The 23,008-nt window shown below is 37.6% G+C and overlaps 2 protein-coding genes across 2 annotated transcripts in view; one reads left to right on the top strand and one right to left on the bottom strand.

Annotated features, from left to right (window-relative positions):
• The window catches only part of BMPR1B (bone morphogenetic protein receptor type 1B), a 387,076-nt gene that overhangs the window by 185,643 nt on the left and 178,425 nt on the right, over positions 1-23,008 (top strand). The gene's annotated exons all lie outside the window — the stretch shown is intronic.
• LOC102749359 (metallothionein-1) lies at positions 1,280-1,710 on the bottom strand. Its single transcript, XM_081813072.1, has one exon. The coding sequence runs from the start codon at positions 1,616-1,618 to the stop codon at positions 1,433-1,435; it is 186 nt and encodes a 61-aa protein (XP_081669198.1). The 5' UTR covers positions 1,619-1,710; the 3' UTR covers positions 1,280-1,432.

Genomic DNA, 23,008 nt, shown 5'->3' with positions numbered 1-23,008 from the left:
TTTGTTTCCTGCGATTAAGAATTCCTCATATCAGTGAGATCATATGATACTTAATAAATGTTACTTTTCCCCCAAGCTTTCCAGCCTATATAGAGGAGCATGAGTGAGCAAATATATCACACGTGCATATTTAGCGAAGCCAAAAAGTTCTTGTAGGTTTTATTTATTTTTATTATAACTTTATTTTATTTTATTTTTTTAAGAGTTTATTTATTTATTTGACAGAGAGAGACACAGCAAGAGAGGGAACAGCAGGGGGAGTGGGAGAGGGAGAAGCAGGCTTCCCACGGAGCAGGGAGCCCGATGCGGGGCTCGATCCCAGGACCCTGGGATCATGACCCTGAGCTGAAGGCAGACGCTTAGCGACTGAGCCACCCAGGCGCCCCACGACTTTATTTTTTAAGAGCAGTTTTAGGTTCACAGTGAAATTGAAGGAAAAGTACAGAGATTTCCCTTATATACCTGCTCCCACACATGCATAGCACCCCCATTATCAACACCACCAACAGAGTGGTACATTTGTTACAACTGATGAATCTACATTGACACATTATAATCATCAAAGTCCATAGTTCACATTACAGTTTACTCTAGGTGTTGTACTTCTATGGGTTTGGGACAAATGCATAATGACATGTACCCATCATTATGGTATCATACTGAGTATTTTCACGGCCCTAAAAATCCTCTGTGCTCTGCCTATTTATCCCTCCCTCTCCACTGTCATCGCTCCCCAGTATCTGAAAATCACTAATCTTTTTTACCGTCTCCATAGTTTTGTCTTTTCTGGTATATCACAGACTTGAAATCATGTAGTCTTAAACTTTTTCAAATTAGTTTCTTTCACTTAATAGGCACTTAAGTTTTCTCCATGTCTTTTCATGGCTTAAGAGTTCTTTTCCTTTTTTAGCAGTGAGTAATATTCCATTGTCTGGATGTATCACAGTTTATCTATCTACCTACTGAAGGACAACTTGATTCTTTTTTTCCTAGTCATTTAGGAGGGATTTAAATAGCACAAATATAACAGTGATTAATACAGTCAATTGCATTTTACTTCATTTACTTAATTCATTGTTTTCATATTTTTCTAAATGTTATTCAGGGAATTTACAATATTACAAATGCAAAAGTGAAACCACATTGTTTAAAATGGATTCCAAGTGACCTAGAAAACTATACTGCATTCTTATCCCACCCTTTATTCAACATTCTTTGCTTCCCCACAATTATAGGCTGTAACATTTTGCATTTGTAAGAGATTTTCGTTTGTAGAATATTTTTATTTTTTTAAATTCAACAATTTTTATTATAACTCATGTACTTCATAGAAACAGGAATGTAGCAAACGGGTCAGGTAGTACGAAAAATGCTTTAAAACTGCAGGTGTGTACACGTGGCTGTATTTACATCGGGCTCAGGCTCCCCCGCATCAGGCACAGCAACTGCACTTGTCCGATGAGCCTTTGCAGATGCAGCCCTGGGCACACTTGGCACAGCCCGCGGGACAGCAGGAGCAGCAGCTCTTCTTGCAGGAGGTGCATTTGCACTCCTTGCATTTGCAGGAGCCGGCGCACGTGCAGGAGCCACCGGTGGAGCAAGAGCAGTTGGGGTCCATTTCGAGTCGCGTCGAGGACGGAGGTCCAAAGCAGGCGACACGGAGAGACACGGCTGCGGGCTGGAGGCGTGGTCTGTAGAATATTTTTATATCCATTAATGAATTTCGTTCCTTGACAATTCTATTTTAGGCACTTCTGCATGTGGTTTAGACCCCATCCATTCCTGCCACCTCTCTGATGTTGAGCCTTCCATGTTCTCTTTGCTACTTCTTTAATTTTTCTTTCCTGGAGAAGAGGTTCCTTTTTCCTTGTAATATACTGTTGGTAGGCTCAGCTCTTTGAAATAGAGTTTTATATGCTCTGCTTGTCAGGAACATCCAATGGCTTTTTCTCCCCCTCCAGAGCATGGAAATTAGTTGGGAAATGAACTAAGATGAACTAAGTGCCTTCATCCTTTCTCTTATCAAATCAAACTGGTTTACTCCTTGGATTTCAGAACAAATCTTGCTTATTACATATCTTGCCTTTGCTGATTCCATGTCTAAGTGAAAAGAGACTGTATTTCATATTTTGACTATACAGACTGTGTAGTTTGGGCTCAGTTACTAAACTTTCTACCTATATAATGCAGCTTATATGGCTGCCAAGTATGACTGCTCAGACTACGCACTGCACAACTCCAGGAACCCTGTTCACATAGGTTACAATATGTGGAATGTGTGTATGTCTTCCTTTGCAGGATTGTTATGAGAATTATATGATCTCATAGAGAGCGTAGTTTAACAGTGATAAAGAGAGCCCAAGTTCCTGGAATTATAACTCAGCCCTTCCACTTCTTAGCTGTATGATCTTGAGCAAATCACTTAAATTTTACCAAGCTTCACTTTCCTTATCTTTAAAATAGAAACAACAGTGTTGGCCTCCTAGGGATATTTTGAAGATCAAACGTGTCAATATTTATAAAGCACTTAGAATAGTTCCCAGCATATACTGAACACCCAGCATATGTTAACAATTTTTCTTTTTGTCTAAAAGTTATTTACTATGATGTTGATGTTCTTTGGTAGTTTTCAATCATCATGCAAGGCTTATTCTTCACACTTGTGGCCTTTCTCCATTAGGCCTCTCCTAACCTCCTTTATCCTTACTTTTCCTTCTTTAGAATTTCCTACAGAAGGAATTATATTAGGTATGTGATTTAGCTTGGAACTTATGCTACTTTATAGTGTGCATATTTCTCTTTCCGGTCTAAGCGGAAGATACCTGAGGACCAAGACCCTGACCTGTACCTTTCAGGTGTTCTCAGTTTTTCTGCCTTGCCTGTGACTGGTGTCAGTGAAGATCTTCCACTGTCTGTCCTCTTCTGGGAAGTTAGTTGCTCTCCTCAGAGCTTGAGGCTTGAGAACCAGACAGCAGAATTGGTGTACTCATGGTCTCGTCTTTGATTATAGAAGATTAACATACACAACAGTAAACGGTTGAAAATGTAATTAAATTCTAGGAGGGAAGGTCAGACTAACAGAAGGCAGCAGGAGTTGAGAAGAGAGCCATGTCTGTAAGAGCTAGGTTAGGGAGAAGAGGCTTTCCATGGGGTGCAGCGTCAGCAGAGTTGTCTGTGAGTACATAAAGCTGGACTGGGCCCCCAGATAATGCTTGTAATATTAATACTTATGTTAATACTAAGAGCTAATACTAACATTAATCCCAAGAGCAAGCACTAACACAGCCCGCTTGCTGGGCATTGCTCTTACCGCTTTACGTGTGTTAACACATTTAATTCTTACAGTAAGTCTGTAAGGCGGGAGATACTATTATCCCCATGTTAAAAGTAAGGAATTTGATGTTGCCAATAGATTTTGTTTAATTGTGATCATGATTACAACTTTTTTACATTATTTCACAATAAATGAAAGCCTTTACATTCCTTGAGATCCAATATTTTGCAATTACGTTCCGTCATATTTTCTTTAATCTTGCCTTATAATCTTTCTTTTTAAATAAAAGTCACTTTTATGTAGCCCCTCCCCATAAAGACATAATTATCAACAACAACACAAACAGATAAAAGGCTTTTATGTTTTGGAATGTGGGGTGCCTTATTTTATAGTTTTATAGCTACTTCTGTAATTTAGTTTGAGACATCAGATTTTAATGGTTTCTTATTTGTCTGATTAAAAACAACTGGTGAAGATCATCATCTCCAGTGAGAAAAAGAGCAGAGTATTGAGTTTGCAAAATATTTATGGAGGTAGAGTTCTGGATTTAATTTCTAGCTACTTGGATGCCAGTAACAGACTAGAATTTGTGTTTTAGCAACTTTGATAGACTTACTGTGGTCTTGTCAAACTTTATAACATAAATGGTAGATCATTGGCAAATCTCATCAGTTGTTTTTTGGCAACCCTTTGATGGAAATAGACTTTAATTTTTTTGTGTGTGTGTGTTGTTTAAAGGAAAAAAAATTGTGTTTAAAAGGAAAAAAATTAATCTATCATTTTTTTCATTCATCAAAGGGACTCTCTTTCAATTTGATTTGTTTGTACCTACTTCTTTTTCTAAGGGATATAGGCCGTATTCCTTGTGACATCACAGAAAATCATTTGGTGTCTAATAGAAATAGAAATTATTTAAGAGATAGCTAAAGATGAACAGACTTGATTGTGACAAAAAGTCTTACAAATTGTGGATTACTGTGTTGATGCACACAGCATTCCGTGATTACTATTGGTTTATTCATTTGCCAAAATAACAGATAAACAATCAGTAGGGCAAGTGTTGTTGAGTCTTCTAATTGGGGTCATATTTCATGTGGGTATTTACCTATCTTTCTTTCTTCTCGTTCACAGATCTTGCTGTGGATTAGTGTTAACAATCCTGTGTTTGAGCATGGCTGTGAAACTCGATGCCTCACTTAGGAGGCCTGCCTTCCATGGCGGTATATGAGGTGTGATTATAAAGTGTGAGACTGGTTTCCACTTTATGGACACACTGTGCACATGGAGTCTGCCTCCATTGGGTGTTTTTTTTTTTTTTTTTTCTTTCCTTTTTGCAGTGTGTGTGTGGGAGAATGCATTTAGGAATTCTTCTGGCTCTTCCTTTTTGTCTTTTTTCTTACAAGACTGTAGGATGTTTGAAATGAGCTCTACTACCTGCCCTGCTAGGCTTGCTATTTCATTTGCTCTCCCCACCCCCCATTGTCTGCACTGAAACTTGATATGAGAAATGTTTCTCTTTGGCCTACTTTTCCTATATTTTTAGCTCATCCCAGAGATGCTTCATGATGATGATCTTGTGATCATTTTTTACTTAAGTCTAGGAGATACGATATAACTTCAGTTGGTGAATTAATGTCATCAACTCTAAGATAAAAGATGTGTTCTAATTTCAGAGATACAAGTGTGAAAACATACCTGTAGTGATGTTAAAGTGTTACTATTGTAAGATGCGTTTTTTTCAAGTATGTTAAAATGTAAAGGAAAAAAAGGCAGGTTTTTGCTTCATTGAATATTGGGTCCTGGCTACTGTGGGTTATCACTCACATTTAATATGAAGTAAGAAGTATATCGTGGATGGAGCCAAGATAAACGTGTGTGCCAGAATCCATTCTTTGAGCATTTCTGAAAACAACCCTTTTAAATACGCCATTATTAATTATGGAACCTGACTACTACATGTGTTCTTAAAATATGTATGAAAGTAAAGGAAAAAGACAAGAAAAAAAAAGAAGCTTTTGACTTCTCAGTCCATCAGTTCATTATCCATCAGCATTCTACTGAAAAAGTAGTAGGGTAGTAATAATGTTATCTTTGGATCATTCACACATGGTCAGTAAAACATGGTGTTTAATATCACGAGCCTTAGAGGAAAGTAGGCCTGGGCTCAAGTTTGTGCTAGGTTCTACTTTGAGACTTTGAGCAAATTACTTCATTTTTTAAAGCTGTGCTGATGATTAAATTATTAATATAAGGAAGATACTTTGCACCCTGTCTGGGCATATGGCAGATATATTAGTTTGCTAGGGCCGCCGTAACAACATAACACGGTATGGCTTAAAAACAGGAATTGATTTTCTCACCGTTTTAGAGCCCAAAATCCAAGATCAAGGTGCTGGCTGGGAGGTGTTTATGTGAAGCCTCACAGATGGCCACCCTCTGCTCCTTCTTCACGTGGTCATCCCTTTGTGGGCAGGCATCCTTGAAGTCTCTGTCTGTGTGCTAACCTCTCCATGTAAGAACAGTAGTCATTGGATTAGGGGCCACCCTGAGAGCCTTCTTTGAACTTAGTTACCTCATTGAAGGCCCTGTCTCCAAATGTAGTTACATTCTGAGGTACTTAGGGCTTTGACCTATTCGTTTGTGGGGGAATGCAATTCACACCGTAACAACAGGTCCACATGTTAATTGTTACTCAGAAATGTTTATTGCTTACGTAAGGATTCTCAGGTGGTGTCTGGTGTCCAAATGAGCAGTGTTAGTGTAGTAAAGTAAGAGGACTTGGCTCAGGTTCTCATGGTTAGGATAGGTCACATGAGAACATTAGAGTTTTAACTAGACGGTGAGGATGGTAGTATGATTTTCAGCAAAGGGTCAGATGTTATAAATAACGTTCCAAATATTGAGTTTGGAATGAGCATGGTATGGTTGGAAAAATGTGAGAAAGCTGATTTGGCAGGAAAAGAGCTTCACATTTGGAAGTCATGAGAGGTTAAGTGCCGATAAGATAAGGAGAGAGCAGATTTTAGAGTTGCTTGAAAACCAGACTGTGATTTTTTTTTTAACTCATACTAAATATTATTGAACTGGAGGTGACATGAAAAAAACCTAGGATGGTCATAAACATTTTTTTTACTGTGCAAATTTCTGTATATTTTTAATGTGAAAAGTAAACATATATTCACATATTCACATGTACTTAAAATAAATACCTTTACAAAGCATTTGAAATGATCTTGTTAGCAGTCCATGATAGTGGTTAGGCAGTTAGCCTTCTCATAAGGCATGGGGAGCATCCTGAAACAATGTGTTCAAGTGCTCCCCCACCCCCAGTCCCTGTGAGAACATTGTGACATACTAGGACCCTCCTCAGGACAATCACATTGGACTCATGGTAATTCCTGAGAGAGTCAATAAGCATTTTACAGAAACTCCCGAAAGTTGAATATTGCTTTGGATTATTAAAATATTTCTTACTTCTCACATTTCTTTTAAATATTTTTACCATTATTATTGTCTGAGCCACATTGGCTGTCTTTATAAGGATAGCATTCTTTCTTGAAATGTAATATAAAATTTCATTACAAAATACGTAGTTGGGTTCCATTTCATAAAGTTAATTTACTTCACAGAGCTTTGGAAATGCTTTGGCTAGTGAAGTTTTTGATCTTTGATTAAAATGTCAGGTAGTAAAAGTATTATGTGAGTTGAGATATATCTGAAATAAAATTTAGGGTAGAAGAGTATGACTTTATTTGCAACTTGGAAAGTTTTGTACATTATTTATTGTTTTTGAAATCCCCTTAAGAGTAAAAAATAGGGGCGCCTGGGTGGCTCAGTCAGCTAAGCATCCATCTCTTGATTTCGGCTCAGGTCATGATTACAGGGGTCACAAGATGGAGCCCCACATCAGGCTCTGCCCTCCACGTGTGGAGTCTGCTTGAGATTCTCTCCCTCCCTCTGCCCCTCCTTCTGTTCGCCCCTGTGTGCATGCACGTTCTCTCTCTCTGTAAAAAAAAAAAAAAAGAAGAGTAAAAAATAAAAAGGTCAATATAACAGATAATGTAAAAATTAATTTTCAAATACTTAAGTGTTAACTGAATTTTCTGCATGTTTTCAGTGTTGAAGTAGAAGTTTAGCAGCTTTTGAATTATTGTTTAAATTGAGTGTCATGTTGATTTACTGCGTGATCCTAAGGACCAACCCCTCTGAACTTCTTAGAATTGTCTGGGATGCTGAATTTTTATCTCTTTTTGCTAATATGAAGGACTAGACACTTAATGAATTTTTTTGTTCTATGATGGCAGTTTGAGTCATAAATCATCTTTTAAGGAAAGTTAAATTATATCTAAATAAAAGGAAATATTATATCTATATTACCAGTTCTAAGTGAAATATCTCCTTGTTATAGGTGTATTATTAAGACTCTTGCTTACCTTAAACATAATTTCTATAGCATAAATCTCCTGTCTATTAGACTCTTTAAGAGATCTTTATCTTTCAACATTGTTTTTCCTACTCTTTATGTCAATGAACTATTTTCAGGGACAAACAGAGTTAAGTGGGGTCAGACTCTTATAGATGCATGTGTTTTGGAATAGGTGAGTAGGTTCTAATGTTAGAACATAACAAGAGAAAACTATTTGGCATTCTAAGGCAAATTAGGTCTAAGGGTCTGCTTTAATTTTAAAAACAAAGCTCTACTGTTTCTATCCAGAAAACCAAGTATCTTGGAGTTAAACATGGAAAATGTTTATAGTGTTGTATGGTTTTATTACTTCAGACAGAAGGAAAAGAGTTTATTGAGTAACTTTCAGCCAGTAAGAAATTTTATATAGGCCAACAATCAAGAGGTGAACAAAAAATATTTTCTGGTTTAGGGAGAATGAATGAAAAGGACTTAAGATACTTAGCCATTCACTTTGAAACAAGTGTGATCTCTTCTGGCTTTTTTATGATTGTGCAGAGCTAGCCAAGTAGGAAAGGTTTGTGAATTACAGAATTGTCTTGGAAGTGAAGGGGCATGCCCTCCTTTACTCCTCTTCCCTGCTTGCTAGAATGGTCATTTGGTGGCTGGAACTCTAGCAGGTATCTTAAATCAAGAGCTAGCAGTCACATGTGGAGGTTGGTGGAAAAAAAAAAAAAGGTATAGAAGGTGACTGGGTCTTTTACAATTGTGAAGTTGCCATACCAAACCTGTTACTGGAGATCTTGCGTACGTGAGAGAAATAAACTTCTTCTTTTTTAACAATTTTTTTTTTTTTTAAGATTTTATTTATTTATTTGTCAGAGAGAGAGAGCACAAGCAGGGGGAGCAGCAGAGGGAGAAGCAGATTCCTCGTGGAGCAGGGAGTCCGATGGAGGGCTCAATCCCAGGACTCTGGGATCATGACCTGAGCCGAAGGCAGATGCTTAACCAACTGAGCCACCCAGGCGCCCTGAGAAATAAACTTCTGTCTTGTTTAAGCTACTGTTATTTTAGGTTTTCCGTCACTCCTGGCTGAACATGCTCATGACTGATACACTCTCCCCAGCTGTCTCCCCGAGTCAGTAAACTATGGTCTGTAGGCCAAATTGAGCCCACTACCTGTCACGTAAGTAAAGTTTTGTTGGAACACAGACACACCCATTTACTTACATAGCGTTTATGATGGGCCGCGGCTGTTCTCCCGCCTCAGTGACAGAGCTGAGGAGCCCTCTTAGCCACCATGTGGACCACAAAGCCTAAAATAGTCATGATCCAACCCTTTACAGAAAAAAAACTGCCGATCTCTTATCTAGTCTATTAATCAGTTGGCTGCATTTGTTTTCCTTGGGGAGTGTCTCTTTTCTTTTTTCTTTTTTACTGTATCCTTGTGGGTCCTTTACTGGGCTATACATTTTCACCTCGTACCTGAACTACTTTAGCTGTCTTATTGCAAGCTTCCTTAAATCATTTGTAAGGTTATCACCTAACCATTCTATCAGATACACTGTAGCGTGGTAATTAAGCTTTCTTAAACATAGTTCACATTATGTCACTCCTCCGATCAAAAACTTGCAGTGACTTCCTATTTCCTATAACATCAGCTTATAATATTTTTGTGGGTCTTTTATGATTCTTTATATCCTTGCCCTACACTAGCATGCTGTTACTTCCTATTTATTTATTTATTTTTATTTTTATTTATTTATTTTTTTAAAGATTTTATTTATTTATTTGAGAGAGAGAGAATGAGAGAGCACATGAGAGGGGGGAGGGTCAGAGGGAGAAGCAGACTCCCTGCTGAGCAGGGAGCCCGACGCGGGACTCGATCCCGGGACTCCAGGATCATGACCTGAGCCGAAGGCAGTCGCTTAACCAACTGAGCCACCCAGGCACCCACTTCCTATTTATTTATTAATTCACTTCACATAACTTTTTATTTATTTATTTTTTTTCTTTTTTTTTTAATTTATTTATTTGAGAGAGAGAGAATGAGAGACAGAGCATGAGAGGGAGGAGGGTCAGAGGGAGGAGCAGACTCCCTGCTGAGCAGGGAGCCCGATGCGGGACTCGATCCCGGGACTCCAGGATCATGACCTGAGCCGAAGGCAGTGGCTTAACCAACTGAACCACCCAGGCGCCCCTCACATAACTTTTTAGATGCCAACATGTGCCAGGAAACCGAAGACAAATCCACAGTTCTAGCTGTCTTTCGCTTGTAAAATAGCAGCCTTCTGACTGGTCTTTTTGCCACTAGTCCTCACTATTCTGGTATTTCTTCCCCACTGCTTTCTGGGTGAGTTTTCTGGAATGTAGTTCTGATCACGTCACACTCCTGATCACAACGTCCCTTGACTCCACATCACCTCTGTGGCAGGCTGTGCAGTTTGTAGCAGGTGAACCAGGGCCTCGTCTGCTTTGGCGCCTGCATATACGTGTAACTCCTTTTCTTCTTTGAGACAGCCACCTTTTATGTTATCTTTGAGAGCTTGCCATTTTTGAATTTCTTCCCAGTTTTGGTTCCTTTTGCACAAACAGTGTCTCTGTGTGAAGTGTTCTTCTTTCCTCCCCTTTTCCTGTCATACTGTGTCCTTATTCACGCTTCCTAGATGAAGCATGAACGGCACCTTCATTGTGAGGTGTCCCTGCCCTCTCCCGCTGAGTTCATCACTGCCTCTGCTATGGTACCATCGAGCCTTGTGCATACTTATTTTTTTTTAAGATTTTATTTATTTATTTGACAGAGAGAGTGCGCACACACACAAGCAGGGGGAGCAGGAGAGGGAGAAGCAGGCTCCCTGCTGAGCAGGGGGCCTGACCAGGGGCTCGATCCCGGGACCCTGGGATCACGACTAGAGCCAAAGGCAGACGCTTACCTGACTGAGCCACCCAGGCGCTACCAGCCTTGTGCATACTTATTATTGACCACTTATATTTGCAGTAGTTCTTGGTTCACACCGTCACCTCTACTAGACAGTGAGTCCCTAGACTGAGGTTTCCTGGTCATACGTTCTCCTTGCATCTTACAACTTTCTCTCATGCCAGTTATCATAGTTGTGTTCTGTAGTCATTTGTGTTATTTGATTAATGTCCTAGTTCACCACCACCTGAGCCCAGGCCAGCCTTGCAGCGTTTTGCTTCCCATAGAATTTCTCCGTGTATAGCTAAGTACCTGGCATACAACATACACTCAGTGCATGATTGTTGAATGAGTAAATTAATGTGTTGAGGGCAAAGGCCTTTTTTTTCCTTTTATGTTTGTGTCTGTGTCATGTAGCACAGAACTCAACAACTAATCGCTAATGAAGCCTTGAAGAGTGATTTTTTTTAACACAGAAAGCCTCTTTTCTTCAAATAAATCTTATCAGAAGTCCAATATATAAAAGAGCTAAAAGCAGAACTGCCATGTTTGAATACCCTTCCTTTCGCTCCCCACTGGGCTCCTGAAGTAACTTCCCAGAATCCCTGGGCGTCTCCTCACCGCTAGACAATGGGTGGGAAACCACTGTCTGAGTGGAAATAGCATGGCGGTCATGGTGGGTGAGCAGTGTTTTTCATCAGGCCCTGGCTGTAGCTGTGGGACTGGCAAACCATGTGGAACTACTCTGGGACTTGGTTTTCTTTGAAATGAGAGGTTTTTGTCCTAGTGTTCTTCCCGCTATATCAGTATATTTGAAAATTTCAGGCTTATTCTAGCCCTTGGTTCTCACTTAGATACATATTTGCTAATTAGGGTACCCTTGCCTCTGACTTCCCTAATGCTAGATTTCGCTGAAGACCACGCTAACTTCCAGCTCCTCTCAGAAGTTTTCTTCAGCTCCTCCTTTGCTCATTGTACCTTCCACAGTCCCTGTCCACAGCATACGAACTGGAACTAACATACAGAATTTTCCCAGGACAGAGTTTCCAAGCAGGAGCATGTTTTAGCAAGTTGACTGGCCAGACATCCATTTTGCTTATCTTAAACAAGCTAATGTTTTCAAAATAAGGCACATTCTTTCTATATGTAAGCTACTTACCTTCTGACATTCTGTACATTTCATTGAAACACTGCATAGAGTGTTTCTGTTGATCAGTCACTTCAATTAGCTTTATCTGCTTACTTGCAAAGACTTTATGTTATATTTCTGTGTCCCTCCTATCACTTACTATCTACTTGTTGATTGACTGATCATTGGAAAATGAAACACCTGTTTAGTTATTCAAGTTAGGAGAAATAGAGGAAAATGTGCTTTACAATTATTTGGTGAGACTGTAATTCAAATGAAATTGTATTTACTTACACAAGGGGGAGAATCCATTAAAGTCCTCTCTATCCATTTCTTATTAGATAACAGAGCAAAACAGAAGAATAGACCTGCTTTTGCAAACAGATCTGATTTTGAATCAGAGTTTTGCATACCTTTAGTCACATTAAAGCCTATCTGACTTTAGATTCCTATTTTTAAATGGAGTGATGCCTACTTTCTCAGGGTTGTTGTGAAGACTGGTTGAGTTAACATATGTCAAAAGCCTGTCACATAGTAGGCTCTCCACCAAGGTTAACTGTTTATGGTGTTTCTTATCACTGGAGAAATCTGAGATGAGCTCTGTGTGGCCAAAGAAAAACTCTGGGTGTTCAGGAGAGTCCATGCAAATCCATTTATTTTCTGGCCTGGGTTATGTAAGACATTTCAAATTGAGGTAACAATTTTTTTGTTTTTTTTTTAAAGATTTTATTTATTTATTTGAGAGAGAGAGAATGAGAGAGAGCACATGAGAGAGGGGAGGGTCAGAGGGAGAAGCAGACTCCCTGCCGAGCAGGGAGCCCGATGCGGGACTCGATCCCGGGACTCCAGGATCATGACCTGAGCCGAAGGCAGTCGCTTAACGAACTGAGCCACCCAGGCGCCCTGTTTTTGTTTTTGTTTTTGTTTTTGTTTTTTTTCTTCAGGCTAATTTTCTCCTAGTTTAAAAATGCTGCAAGAAATTGGAGGCAATAGGGAGAATTAGTGACTTTGATTAAACCTGTCCAAATTTGGGGGGACTGATTTTTTTCCTTCTGAATTTATTTGGTGGTACACTGAAGGAATGTTCTTCTTGGTGAATTTGTTTCAAAGAAAATATAGTTTGATTTAGACTGAAAGAGTTTTAATTGTGGGTTTGTGTTCTCACGTTTACATATCTGCAGAGAAGTTTTGATATGATAAACACATCTTTAGGCACTGAGCAGCTCTGAACAGTATTTAGAGCAACAACCTGGTGATCTAACAAAGGAACATTTGTGGAATTGGAAAAGACAAAGAAACATCGGAAAGCAAGTTCCCTGGCACACAGGGAAAGCATTAGCCAGCCAAATACTTAGAGAGAATGGACATACGGCCACACAGTTGTAGAAAAAAGATTTTGAATCTCTCAACACAAAGTCTTGGCTTTGGACTCACTCAGTTTAAATATTGACATTTGAAATGGGATGAAAGTTGATACCTGCCATGTTGGAATATCTTTCTCACCACATGTTAAGTGGCAATAACACAACCTCGTTGGATAGCTAGTACAGTGTTGTTTCTCATTTACAGCCATGGTAATTTTTCTTGTTCTAGGAATACATTGCATGGGAACACATGTTGAAGCCAAAATTAGCTTCCAACCTACCTAAGTAAAAGTGAATTCTTCTCATACAACCAACTAATAAATATTTATTTATTTATTTATTTATTTATTTATTTATTTATTTATTTTTTAAAGATTTTATTTATTTATTTGACAGAGAGAGATACAGCGAGAGACGGAACACAAGCAGGGGGAGTGGGAGAGGGAGAAGCAGGCTTCCCACCGAGCAGGGAGTCCGATGCGGGGCTCGATCCCAGGACTCTGGGATCATGACCTGAGCCGAAGGCAGACGCTTAACGACTGAGCCACCCAGGCGCCCCAACCAACTAATAAATATTTAGATTTTAAAATGGTGTTTAACTATATAGATTTAATGACCTCTCAGAGAAATTATTAAAAAAAATAAAAAAATACAAGCATAGAAACAAAAATAGCATCAGGAGTAATTACAATGAATGATAGTTCAGTTTTAGAGGAAAATAGAACATGTAAGTGCTCATGAAAGAAGCATAGTGTAAGAGTTTTGCTACAAGAAAAACAGGCATGTGTCTGCTATTCAATGGACAAAGAATATGCTGTGAAGAAAAAATGTAAAGTTTTGAATTGGTCACAATTTTATTTTTTTTCAGTGAGCAATCCATTATACAGTGGATATTCTTTAAGTCATGAACTCTTTTTACTGAGCTATATGGAAAATCTTCCAGTAACTGAGTAATTCCAGAACCTTTACTTGGCTCTGTAAATAAGGCATAAATGTTCTCAGGAGAGTTTGACTTAATTGTCATGCCCTAGAAGTTTTTTGCATTTTATTAGCTTTAATTTAAAGTACACATAAAAGTCGAAAACCTCAAGTTTGTTGCCTAAATACATATTATATACAGTCATTGAAAAGTATTTTATATGATAGGTTTTATATTGGAAAGTTTTCACGAACACAACCAGCTGTATCCTAAGAGAAGGTGTGAGGAAGTGAAGGAGCAGATTCTGGAAGTTCCGTGAAGGGAATGAAGGCCCTTGGAGAAATGTTAGTTAGATAAAAAGTTATTTTATCTTGGGAGGTGACATAGAGAGGCAGAAAAACCAAGTATGTAAGATAATATAATATTGATAAGTAGGAAGGAGATTGGAATCTGTGACAAAATAGCTCCAAAGTTGATATGTATTCAAGCTTTGTAAGTTGCTTGAAAAATACAACCATAGAATTAAGGGATAGTTTCCTCTGATATTTTTGACTAAGACCAAACCTTCTTAGACCTTTCCTCCACTCTTCAACTCTGTTAAGTAGACATATAAACACCTTTAACATCTTTCTTAGGCACAGTGATTAGTGATTAATGGTATTTAAACTGAAAAGGCTGCCTAGGGCTAGAGCCATTCAGAAAGTAGGGGCTGTTATAAATGCAACCTTATTGTTACAGATTATGTATATCAATCACATTTACTGGAAAGTAACTTTCTGTGACTGCATTCCATTTTCTTATTAACTTCCGTTATAGAACAGATAGATAACTTTCATTTGTAAGTATTTTTTTATCTATGTCAAAGAGATTTTCTTTTAACTACTAAAATAGTAAGAACATTCAAAATTCTCCTTGTAGTACTGTAAGAGCTCAAAATAATTGCGATCCAGAAATTCATTACAGAACATGAGCCATCACACATAATGCAAGTAGAATGACCATATTCTTTATCTTCGGGAAGAGTGTCTCCATCAAGGTAGTGATAATAAAATTTTAGTAGTTTAATTAATTTTCCCATTAGTTAGGCAAGTAGAAACTATGCTTGTAACTTTATATTCAAGGAGATCTTGCTTCTTTACCTTTTTTTGTCATCTTTGGACTTTCCTGGCATTTCTCCAGACATCACTACTTAGTAATATTTGTGTGGTTTATTATGCTTTATTTGTTTAGAAAGGCAGAGGTAGCTAGAGACCAAAGTGATTACACCTTGCTAGTAATGGTGACTTCGTCTGTCTCCCGTCTCCCTCACTTCTCTTGACAAGATCTCTGCACCTCCAGTGAGGAGGAACATTATAATCTAAGTTCTGGGACATAGTCATTAATTTTTTAAAAGAATAAGAGCAGGTTTTAGAAAGCTTTTTTTTTTTTTTATGAGTTGCACTTGAAAATGAAAAGGCGGAAATGCTATATTGAGTTTGGGGCAAAATACATTTATTTAGAAACTAGATATCCCACTTTATCGGATAGAAGAACGTTACCGAGCAAATTTGCACTGCCTGTTTAGACACTGAAATGCTAGCATAGGGGAGTATTTGAGGAGCGGCAGCCTCAACATAACTTCATATTCTTCTAGTTTTAGCTTTAATGCTAAAATTTTGTGCTAACACTTGAAGGTGGCTCCTGTTGTTGGGCAGGTGGCAGGTAAGCAGCCTAGCCTATGGGCCTCTGGTGTCTGAGGTAGCTGCAGGATCCATCCTGTGTGAAGTCAGTGGGAGTTGAGCATCTTTCCTGATTAGTGAGTTTTACCTCTGGCACATTCTGTTCTTGTCCCTTTGTTCTATGTTCCCAAGGAAGTAGGTGTTTGCTGAATTCTTTGGGATCCGTCTCTGCCCTGTACCTTAGTTTCTGCGGCCAGATTTCCCTGATGATCCACATTTTCCCCAGCTTTGCTGTGTTAGTAGCTTCATGGATTTTCCAGCAGTTGTTCTGGGCAATCATGGTTCATCTGTACATCCCAGGTCTCCTTCACTGGTGACCTTCCAGTGGTTCTTGGGACTGATTATGCTCTGATGCTGAGAAGCTTGTTTAGAAGCCTACAGTTCCCAGGCTACTGTTCATTCTGTTCAAAGCCTGAAGTCCTTTGTTTTAACATTGGGTGATATTCTCAGAAAACTTACAGCCCATCATAAAACCTATTTTTTTTTTTTCTATTTTGGCCTGACAAAGTCCTGATTATTTTTAAAAACATCCTATTTACATTTGGTAGCCTATGTTATTGCTGGAATAACAGGATCAACAGAGCAGAAATCTTCCTTTTCTGTTTTAGTTTTCTCCTCAGCACTTACTACTGATGTATATTTCACTTATTTTTAAAGATTTTATTTATTTATTTGAGAGAGAGGGAAAGAGTGCACAAGCGCATCAGTGGGGGGAGGGGCAGAGAGAGAAGCAGACTATCTGCTGAACAGGGAGCCTGACTCGGCGCTGGATCCCAGGACCCTGAGATCATGACCTGAGCTGAAGGCAGATGCTTAACCCACTGAGCCACTGGATGCCCTGATATATTTCACTTTTGAATCTTGTTTATTATTTGTTTTCGCCCACCAGAATGTAAGCACCATTTGGGCAGAGAATTTTGTCTGCTTTGTCCTCTCTGTATCTTCAGGTCTTATAACAGTGCTTGGCACCCAATATATGCTCAATAAATATTCATAGAGTGAAATTCTGACTTCGTCAAATAATTATGTCTTTAAGTTTAGAAGTCTGCCAAGGAGTTCATGGTCACTGTGTTCTGATTGCTTTGTGGTTCCTTATATATAAAAAGAGTGTGATACCTTCATGAGTTTTTAAATATTTATTATACTTTTAAATGTTTCAAAATTTACTTAAGAATCATAATTAAAAAAAAGAATTATAATTACAGATTAACTTTTTAGTTGCTTGCAAGCCAGGATTATGTTTTTGTTATATATGTGGTTTTATTTTTTATAGTTCTTTAAATTCAGGTGGGTTTGTTGTTGTTGTTGTTGTCTTTTTGTTGTTGCTGTTTTTTTTTTTTTTTTACTTAAGTATAAATTTTTTTTTTATTCTTATGTTAATCCCCATACATTACATCATTAGTTTTAGATGAAGTGTTCCATGATTCATTGTTTGCATATAACACCCAGTGCTCCATTCAATACATGCCCTCTTTAATACCCATCACCAGGCTAACCCCTCCCCCCACCCCCACCCCTCTAGAACCCTCAGTTTGTTTCTCAGAGTCCATAGTCTCTCATGGTTCATCTCCCCCTCCAATTCCCCGCCCTTCATTCTTCCCTTCCTGCTATCTTCTTTTATTTATTTATTTATTTATTTAAACATAAAATGTATTATTTGTTTCAGAGGTACAGATCTGAGATTCAACAGTCTTGCTGTTGTTTTTGAGCTTGTAAACCCACTGAAATCAACCATACCTTATGAAATGATCCAAAGACACCCCATCTTAACACATTTTACAATTGCAAATTTGGGATATGTCCTAGAGTCATTGTATGACAATCACAGCATTTTTTTTCCTCAGTGCTACATAGCATGATGGTGTTGCACATCATGTAAATGATGTTTTATATTTGATGAAATACTGTAGTTAGATTTCGAAGTTTTGGATAGTTTTTGAGAATCATTGAAGTTTAATTGCTAGAGTAATTTTTTCCCATTTGAACCACAAAGCTGAAAAACCTTCATAAAAATACTTCTTAGTCTTCCTTCATATGCTTCATACATCCCAGTTACTCCAACGAAATAACATTTTGGAGGGGTTTTGCTATTACTCAATATTGAACTAGAGGGCGTGATTTAATTACCCAACAGTGATTTCAAGGTGGTACTTCTGACATTACATGTCGCAGAAATCTGTCCATTTGCAATTCAACAATTGGAACCAATTCAATTGCAGAGATTCAGAATTTTAGAATTCAGCAAGTCAGGTTGCTGAACAAGTTGGTTCTCTAAGAGCTTCTGAATTGTGGGGCCCTGATGTTGAGAGTATAGACAGATTTGAACATCAACCCAGGTGTTTCCTAAGGTGTGACCTGCTCTGTATGGTACGTTTCTCATCTTTAAATAAAACAGAGGTGCCCTCTGGAGGCCTAGTCATGTTTCTGATAGCATATTAGAATCGTATGTTAAATAAGTGTGTGAATCTAGATATATCTCATAGGTAGGGAGGCAAGGGACTTAAAAAAGTTGTCAGAGGAAATATGTCAAGTTGTCAGGTTTTGGAGAAACTATTTGGTGTCTCTGATCCACTGATTAACATTGTGGAAAGTCATCAAACCTCTCTGGGCCTTAGTTTGAGTACTTGTGAAGTGAGAGAACTGGGCCATGGAATACGATAAGTAAAAAGAACTGTTTCCTTCCAGGAATGGGTGTGTTTTATTTAGAAGGGTTATTTGATTTAAGTAAGAAAAGAAATATTTGAGTGTCTAGTTGGTCAGACCAGAGTGATCACATTGGTGTTTTAACTCAACATGTAACTGAATTAGTCACTACTAAAATCTAAATCTTACCAAGGTGGTTTATTATTCTACTTGTCAATTTAGGGAAAAACAATTTAGTCCTCCTCTTTATCACCCAAGTCAGTTAACTGCAGTGTTAAGTTTCACGTGACAATTAAAACATGATGGATAAGCAGGTATTATTATAATTTAATTCAGAGATGCCTCAACAGTAGGCAGCAGCTTTATATCTATTTTGTTTTCTGGTCTCTTATTGCTTATTTATCAATAGACTTATTACTTTAAATATTTAATGTTAACAGAATATTTTGGATAGTTTAATCCAACAAAATTCAAGTTTTAAAAGCATCTAATAGTTTTTTATGTAAATTCTAATAATGAGACCAACATAAATTTTATTAGCAATAAAATATCTAATTAAAAGCACTTGGTACCATAAAATTGTAAGCCAGGACACAATCTTTTCTAAAACCCTATAATTTTAAACTAATATAGGTAGGTTTTGTACTTAAGATAGTTCATGTGCTAGACAAAAATTCTATGAAAGAAGTAGAATAGGATCTTATTTAAAAATAATTTTAAAATAAGATTTTAAGATCATTTGATTTTCTTTGACATTATATTTGTATTGATGGTTTGGTGATCATTAATTATAAATTTGTCCTCAGAATTATTTAAGAAATTAGAGGAAGTATTCAAACTCACAGTATCACTGCAAAATGTAATACAGTATGTACAACATTCTATTAACTCTTTAAAATTCTGCTTTTTTCCTCCTGCAATAAGTAATAAAGTAAAAGAAAGCCATCATTCAAGTTATGGATAAAGTGAAGTCTTCTCTGAAGAAATTTTATGAGTCATCTTTCCAAGGTATTTTGGGAAGAATTAGGTCTGCTTAAAACATATAATTTCTGGGACGCCTGGGTGGCTCAGTTGGTTAAGCGTCTGCCTTCAGCTCAGGTCATGATCCCAGGGTCCTGGGATCGAGTCCCGCATCGGGCTCCTTGTTCCGCGGGGAGCCTGCTTCTCCCTCTGCCTCTGCCTCTCTCTCTCTATCTCTCATGAATAAATAAATAAAATCTTTAAAAAAAAAAAAAAAACATATAATTTCTATTCAATGCCTTTTCTCCTCTTGCTGTAACTTTAGATAAGTTGTTTCTTTGTTCTTTCTTTAAAAAGGTAACTTTATTATGATTTTTTGAATAGAAAAATACTACCTGCTCATTGTAAAACACTTGGGAAATATAGACAATAAAAAGAAGAAAATGGATCTATTCATTATCCATCACCTCAGCTGGCCTCAAATAACAAATCGGTTATATTTCCATTACTTATTCTAGGTTTACACATACATGCATATTCATAATAAGTATATTGCATAAATGTTTTTATTAACTTATTTTTTTGGTAATAGTCTAATATATATATATATATATATTTTAAAGATTTTATTTATTTATTTGAGAGAGACAATGAGAGAGAGAGAGAGAGCACGAGAGCGGGAGAGGGAGAAGCAGACTCCCCACTGAGCAGGGAGCCCGACGCAGGACTCGATCCTGGGGCTCCAGGATTATGACCTGAGCCGAAGGCAGTCGCTTAACCAACTGAGCCACCCAGGCGCCCTGTAATAGTCTAATATATCTTGAGCATATCTCAAGTTACTGAATTTTATTTGAAAATATACTTTTAATAATGCATGATATTCCATCATTGGTCACTTAGATTTCTTCCATTTCTTTGATATAATAAATAAACATAATTATCTTTGAGTATGAAGACATAGTTGAAAGAGCCAAACCTTGGAGTCAGGCATATGCAGATTTCAATTCTAGTTATAACTGTTTTTGGATTTGTAACTTTACATTATTTAGTTTTACCATTTAGAAGATGGAGATCATGCTGACCTTGAAGTATTTAAATATTAGAAGTAGTATAGTAAAAGCATTTTCACAGAACCCAGGTCATAGGTAGCTGCTAAATAAATATCGGTGCCATAATAATAGCTGATAATCACTACTCTTTGAAGATTATTCAGAATTCACTTACTGGATTCAAAATTCAATCTTTGAATTTACAACTCTTACCTAAGATAGACCTCTAAAACTTCCTAACCAAAAAGCATTTAAGATTGACATTTTAAATTGCAGTCATACATCCAAACTGCTTTCCAGAATGTTTATATTAATTTATATTTACAATCATCAGTATGGAGGTATGCTTTTCTCTTCACACACTTGCCAGTATTGAATTTTATCAAAACTGATACTGATTTACTTAGCTGGAAACTCTCATTGTTGTTTTAAACTTTTGTTTTTTCACTAGTGAAATTAAATTATTTTCATGGTATGGTTCTTTTCTAGGAGTTCTGTCTACATGATTTTGCCTGTTACTATTTTTCTTAACAAGTTGTATGTGTTCTAAAATATATTAGGGCTATTAAAACTTCATTATATTTCTAAAAACATACTATTTTTAGCCTAATACTTATTCTTCATTTTATTTACTAAGAAATTTTACCATGCAATTTCTATAGAAGGGTCATTTCAAATTTTTTTTTTTTTCCATTTTGAATCTTTTTCAACAGCCTTTACTGACTTTATCTAGCCTTTTAAAGATTATTTTTCAGGGCTTCCCATTTTCTGGTCTTCTAGTCTTCCAACTCTGTCCCCAAATCCCTGATGAAATCGGATAAACCTACGCATTATCTGCCATTGCAGATTTCGTTTATGTTCCTATCATGATATCCTTGCTGTGTCTTAGGTTTTGTTGTTGTTGTTGTTGTTATTGCTGTGCATATCTTCTGTGAAGCCTAAGCAAGGTTCTATCTAGTATTATACCACAGTTTAGTGCTTGGGTATATTATTATATATATATATATATATATATATATATATATATATATATTTGCCAATTAGATCAGTCTCCCCACCTGCATTAAAACTTGCTTCGGAATAGGATTCATGGTTTATACTTTTGTATGTCCCCAAATCTCCTAGCATAGGCAGGGAACACACTAAGCACTTAGTGAGCACTTGTTAATTTATATAACTGCAGACAATTGCCTCCTTCCTCCACCTCTTGCTTCCCCAAACACACATTTATTTTTACCTATTGACAGAGCAGCTAAGAGAAATGAACTACAAAAGCTTTGGAACAGATGTTTTAAGTTTGATGCATTCTGTTTTCTTAGTTGTGCTCTGATTCAAAAAGACCCCATATAGCATCAAAAAAGAGCTAGACCACTTCACTAACTCTGAAAAGCCAGTAAACTGCACAGGGAGAAAGCTTCCGGATAGTTATTTAAGGTGTCCTAGAGGGTGTTGGGGCAACGGTAAACTCCAAGTTCTCCTCAGGATATGGGCTTTGGCAGACATCCAGGTGAGTTAGAAGTCAAATGTGTCCCTGACCAGCATTGAAAATAGGTCCCAGAATATTGGTTTGTTGTGAAAAAGTGCAAGAGCTGACTCTGTCCAAGAAATATCCTCCAGGGTTCTCCAAGACTCAGGTCCTTGTTGGAGACTTGGGTAGTTTGGTGACTGAATCTGAGTATCTTTTAATCTGCCTTTATTTAATACCTTGAGGTTGTAATTATAATCTGACCTCTTTTTGGTTTTGTTTAATGATTTCACCTAAAGACTGACAATGTCTTTAAAAATTTTTTGTTTTTCTTTGTGAAGTTTGATCAGAATATCTATTCCTATTTTTAGTAATTTTAATGATACTGCCCATATAAAACCGAGTTGAGATGTAATAACTTGTGCTTTTCATTATTAGTACCTCTAGCTCTATAACCGTTTCCCTCCCATTGTGGATTAAAACTACAACTATTACCTCTCATAGTTCCTGTGGGTCAGGATTTGTATAGGGTGTGGTTCTTCACTGCTGACTCAGCTTCTCTTATGCATTTGCAGTCAGACAATGACTGGAGTTGGGATGGTGGGCAGCTGAAGCAACGGGGGGCTAGTCCAGCATCTTTTTCTTTCCATGTAATCTTAGGGCCTGTCCATGAGGTCTGTCCACATGGGCTAATTCAGACTTCTTCACATCATGGTAGCTTCAAGGCAGTTACTTCACTGTCATGGTAGCTGAATGCTTCAAGAGCCAAGGGGACAAACTGATGGTTGCCGGAAGGAAGCGAAGGGAAGCGAGGGGGGTGGGCAAACTGGGTGAAGGGGAGTGGGAGGTACAGGCTTCCAACTATGGAAAGAGCAAGTCATGGGGATGAAAGGCGTGACACAGGAAATATAGCCAATGGTATGGTCACAGCGTTGTATGGTGGTAGATGGTAGTTACCTTGCGGTGAACGTAGCATAATGTATAAACTTATAGAATCATTATGTTGTGTACCTGAAACCAATGTGACACTGTGTGTCAATTATACTTCAGTATAAAAATAAATTTTGAAAAAAGAGTGAGTTTCAGAGTGAGCAGTGTGAGAGCTGCATTGCCTTTTATGTCCCAGTCTCTGAGTCATGTAGCCTCCCGTTTTTTTTTTTTTTAA

Source organism: Leptonychotes weddellii, chromosome 2 (genome assembly GCF_054177405.1).
Source record: "Leptonychotes weddellii isolate Sample4059 chromosome 2, ASM5417740v2, whole genome shotgun sequence".
In the NCBI taxonomy this organism is placed as follows: Eukaryota; Metazoa; Chordata; class Mammalia; order Carnivora; family Phocidae; genus Leptonychotes; species Leptonychotes weddellii.
Note: the sequence above shows the minus strand (reverse complement) of the source record. Positions and strands in the feature narration are given on the sequence as shown.

Excerpts from the sequence above, each read along its gene's own strand:
- LOC102749359 (XM_081813072.1), bottom strand. The coding sequence starts at position 1,618 with ATGGACCCCAACTGCTCTTGCTCCACCGGTGGCTCCTGCACGTGCGCC.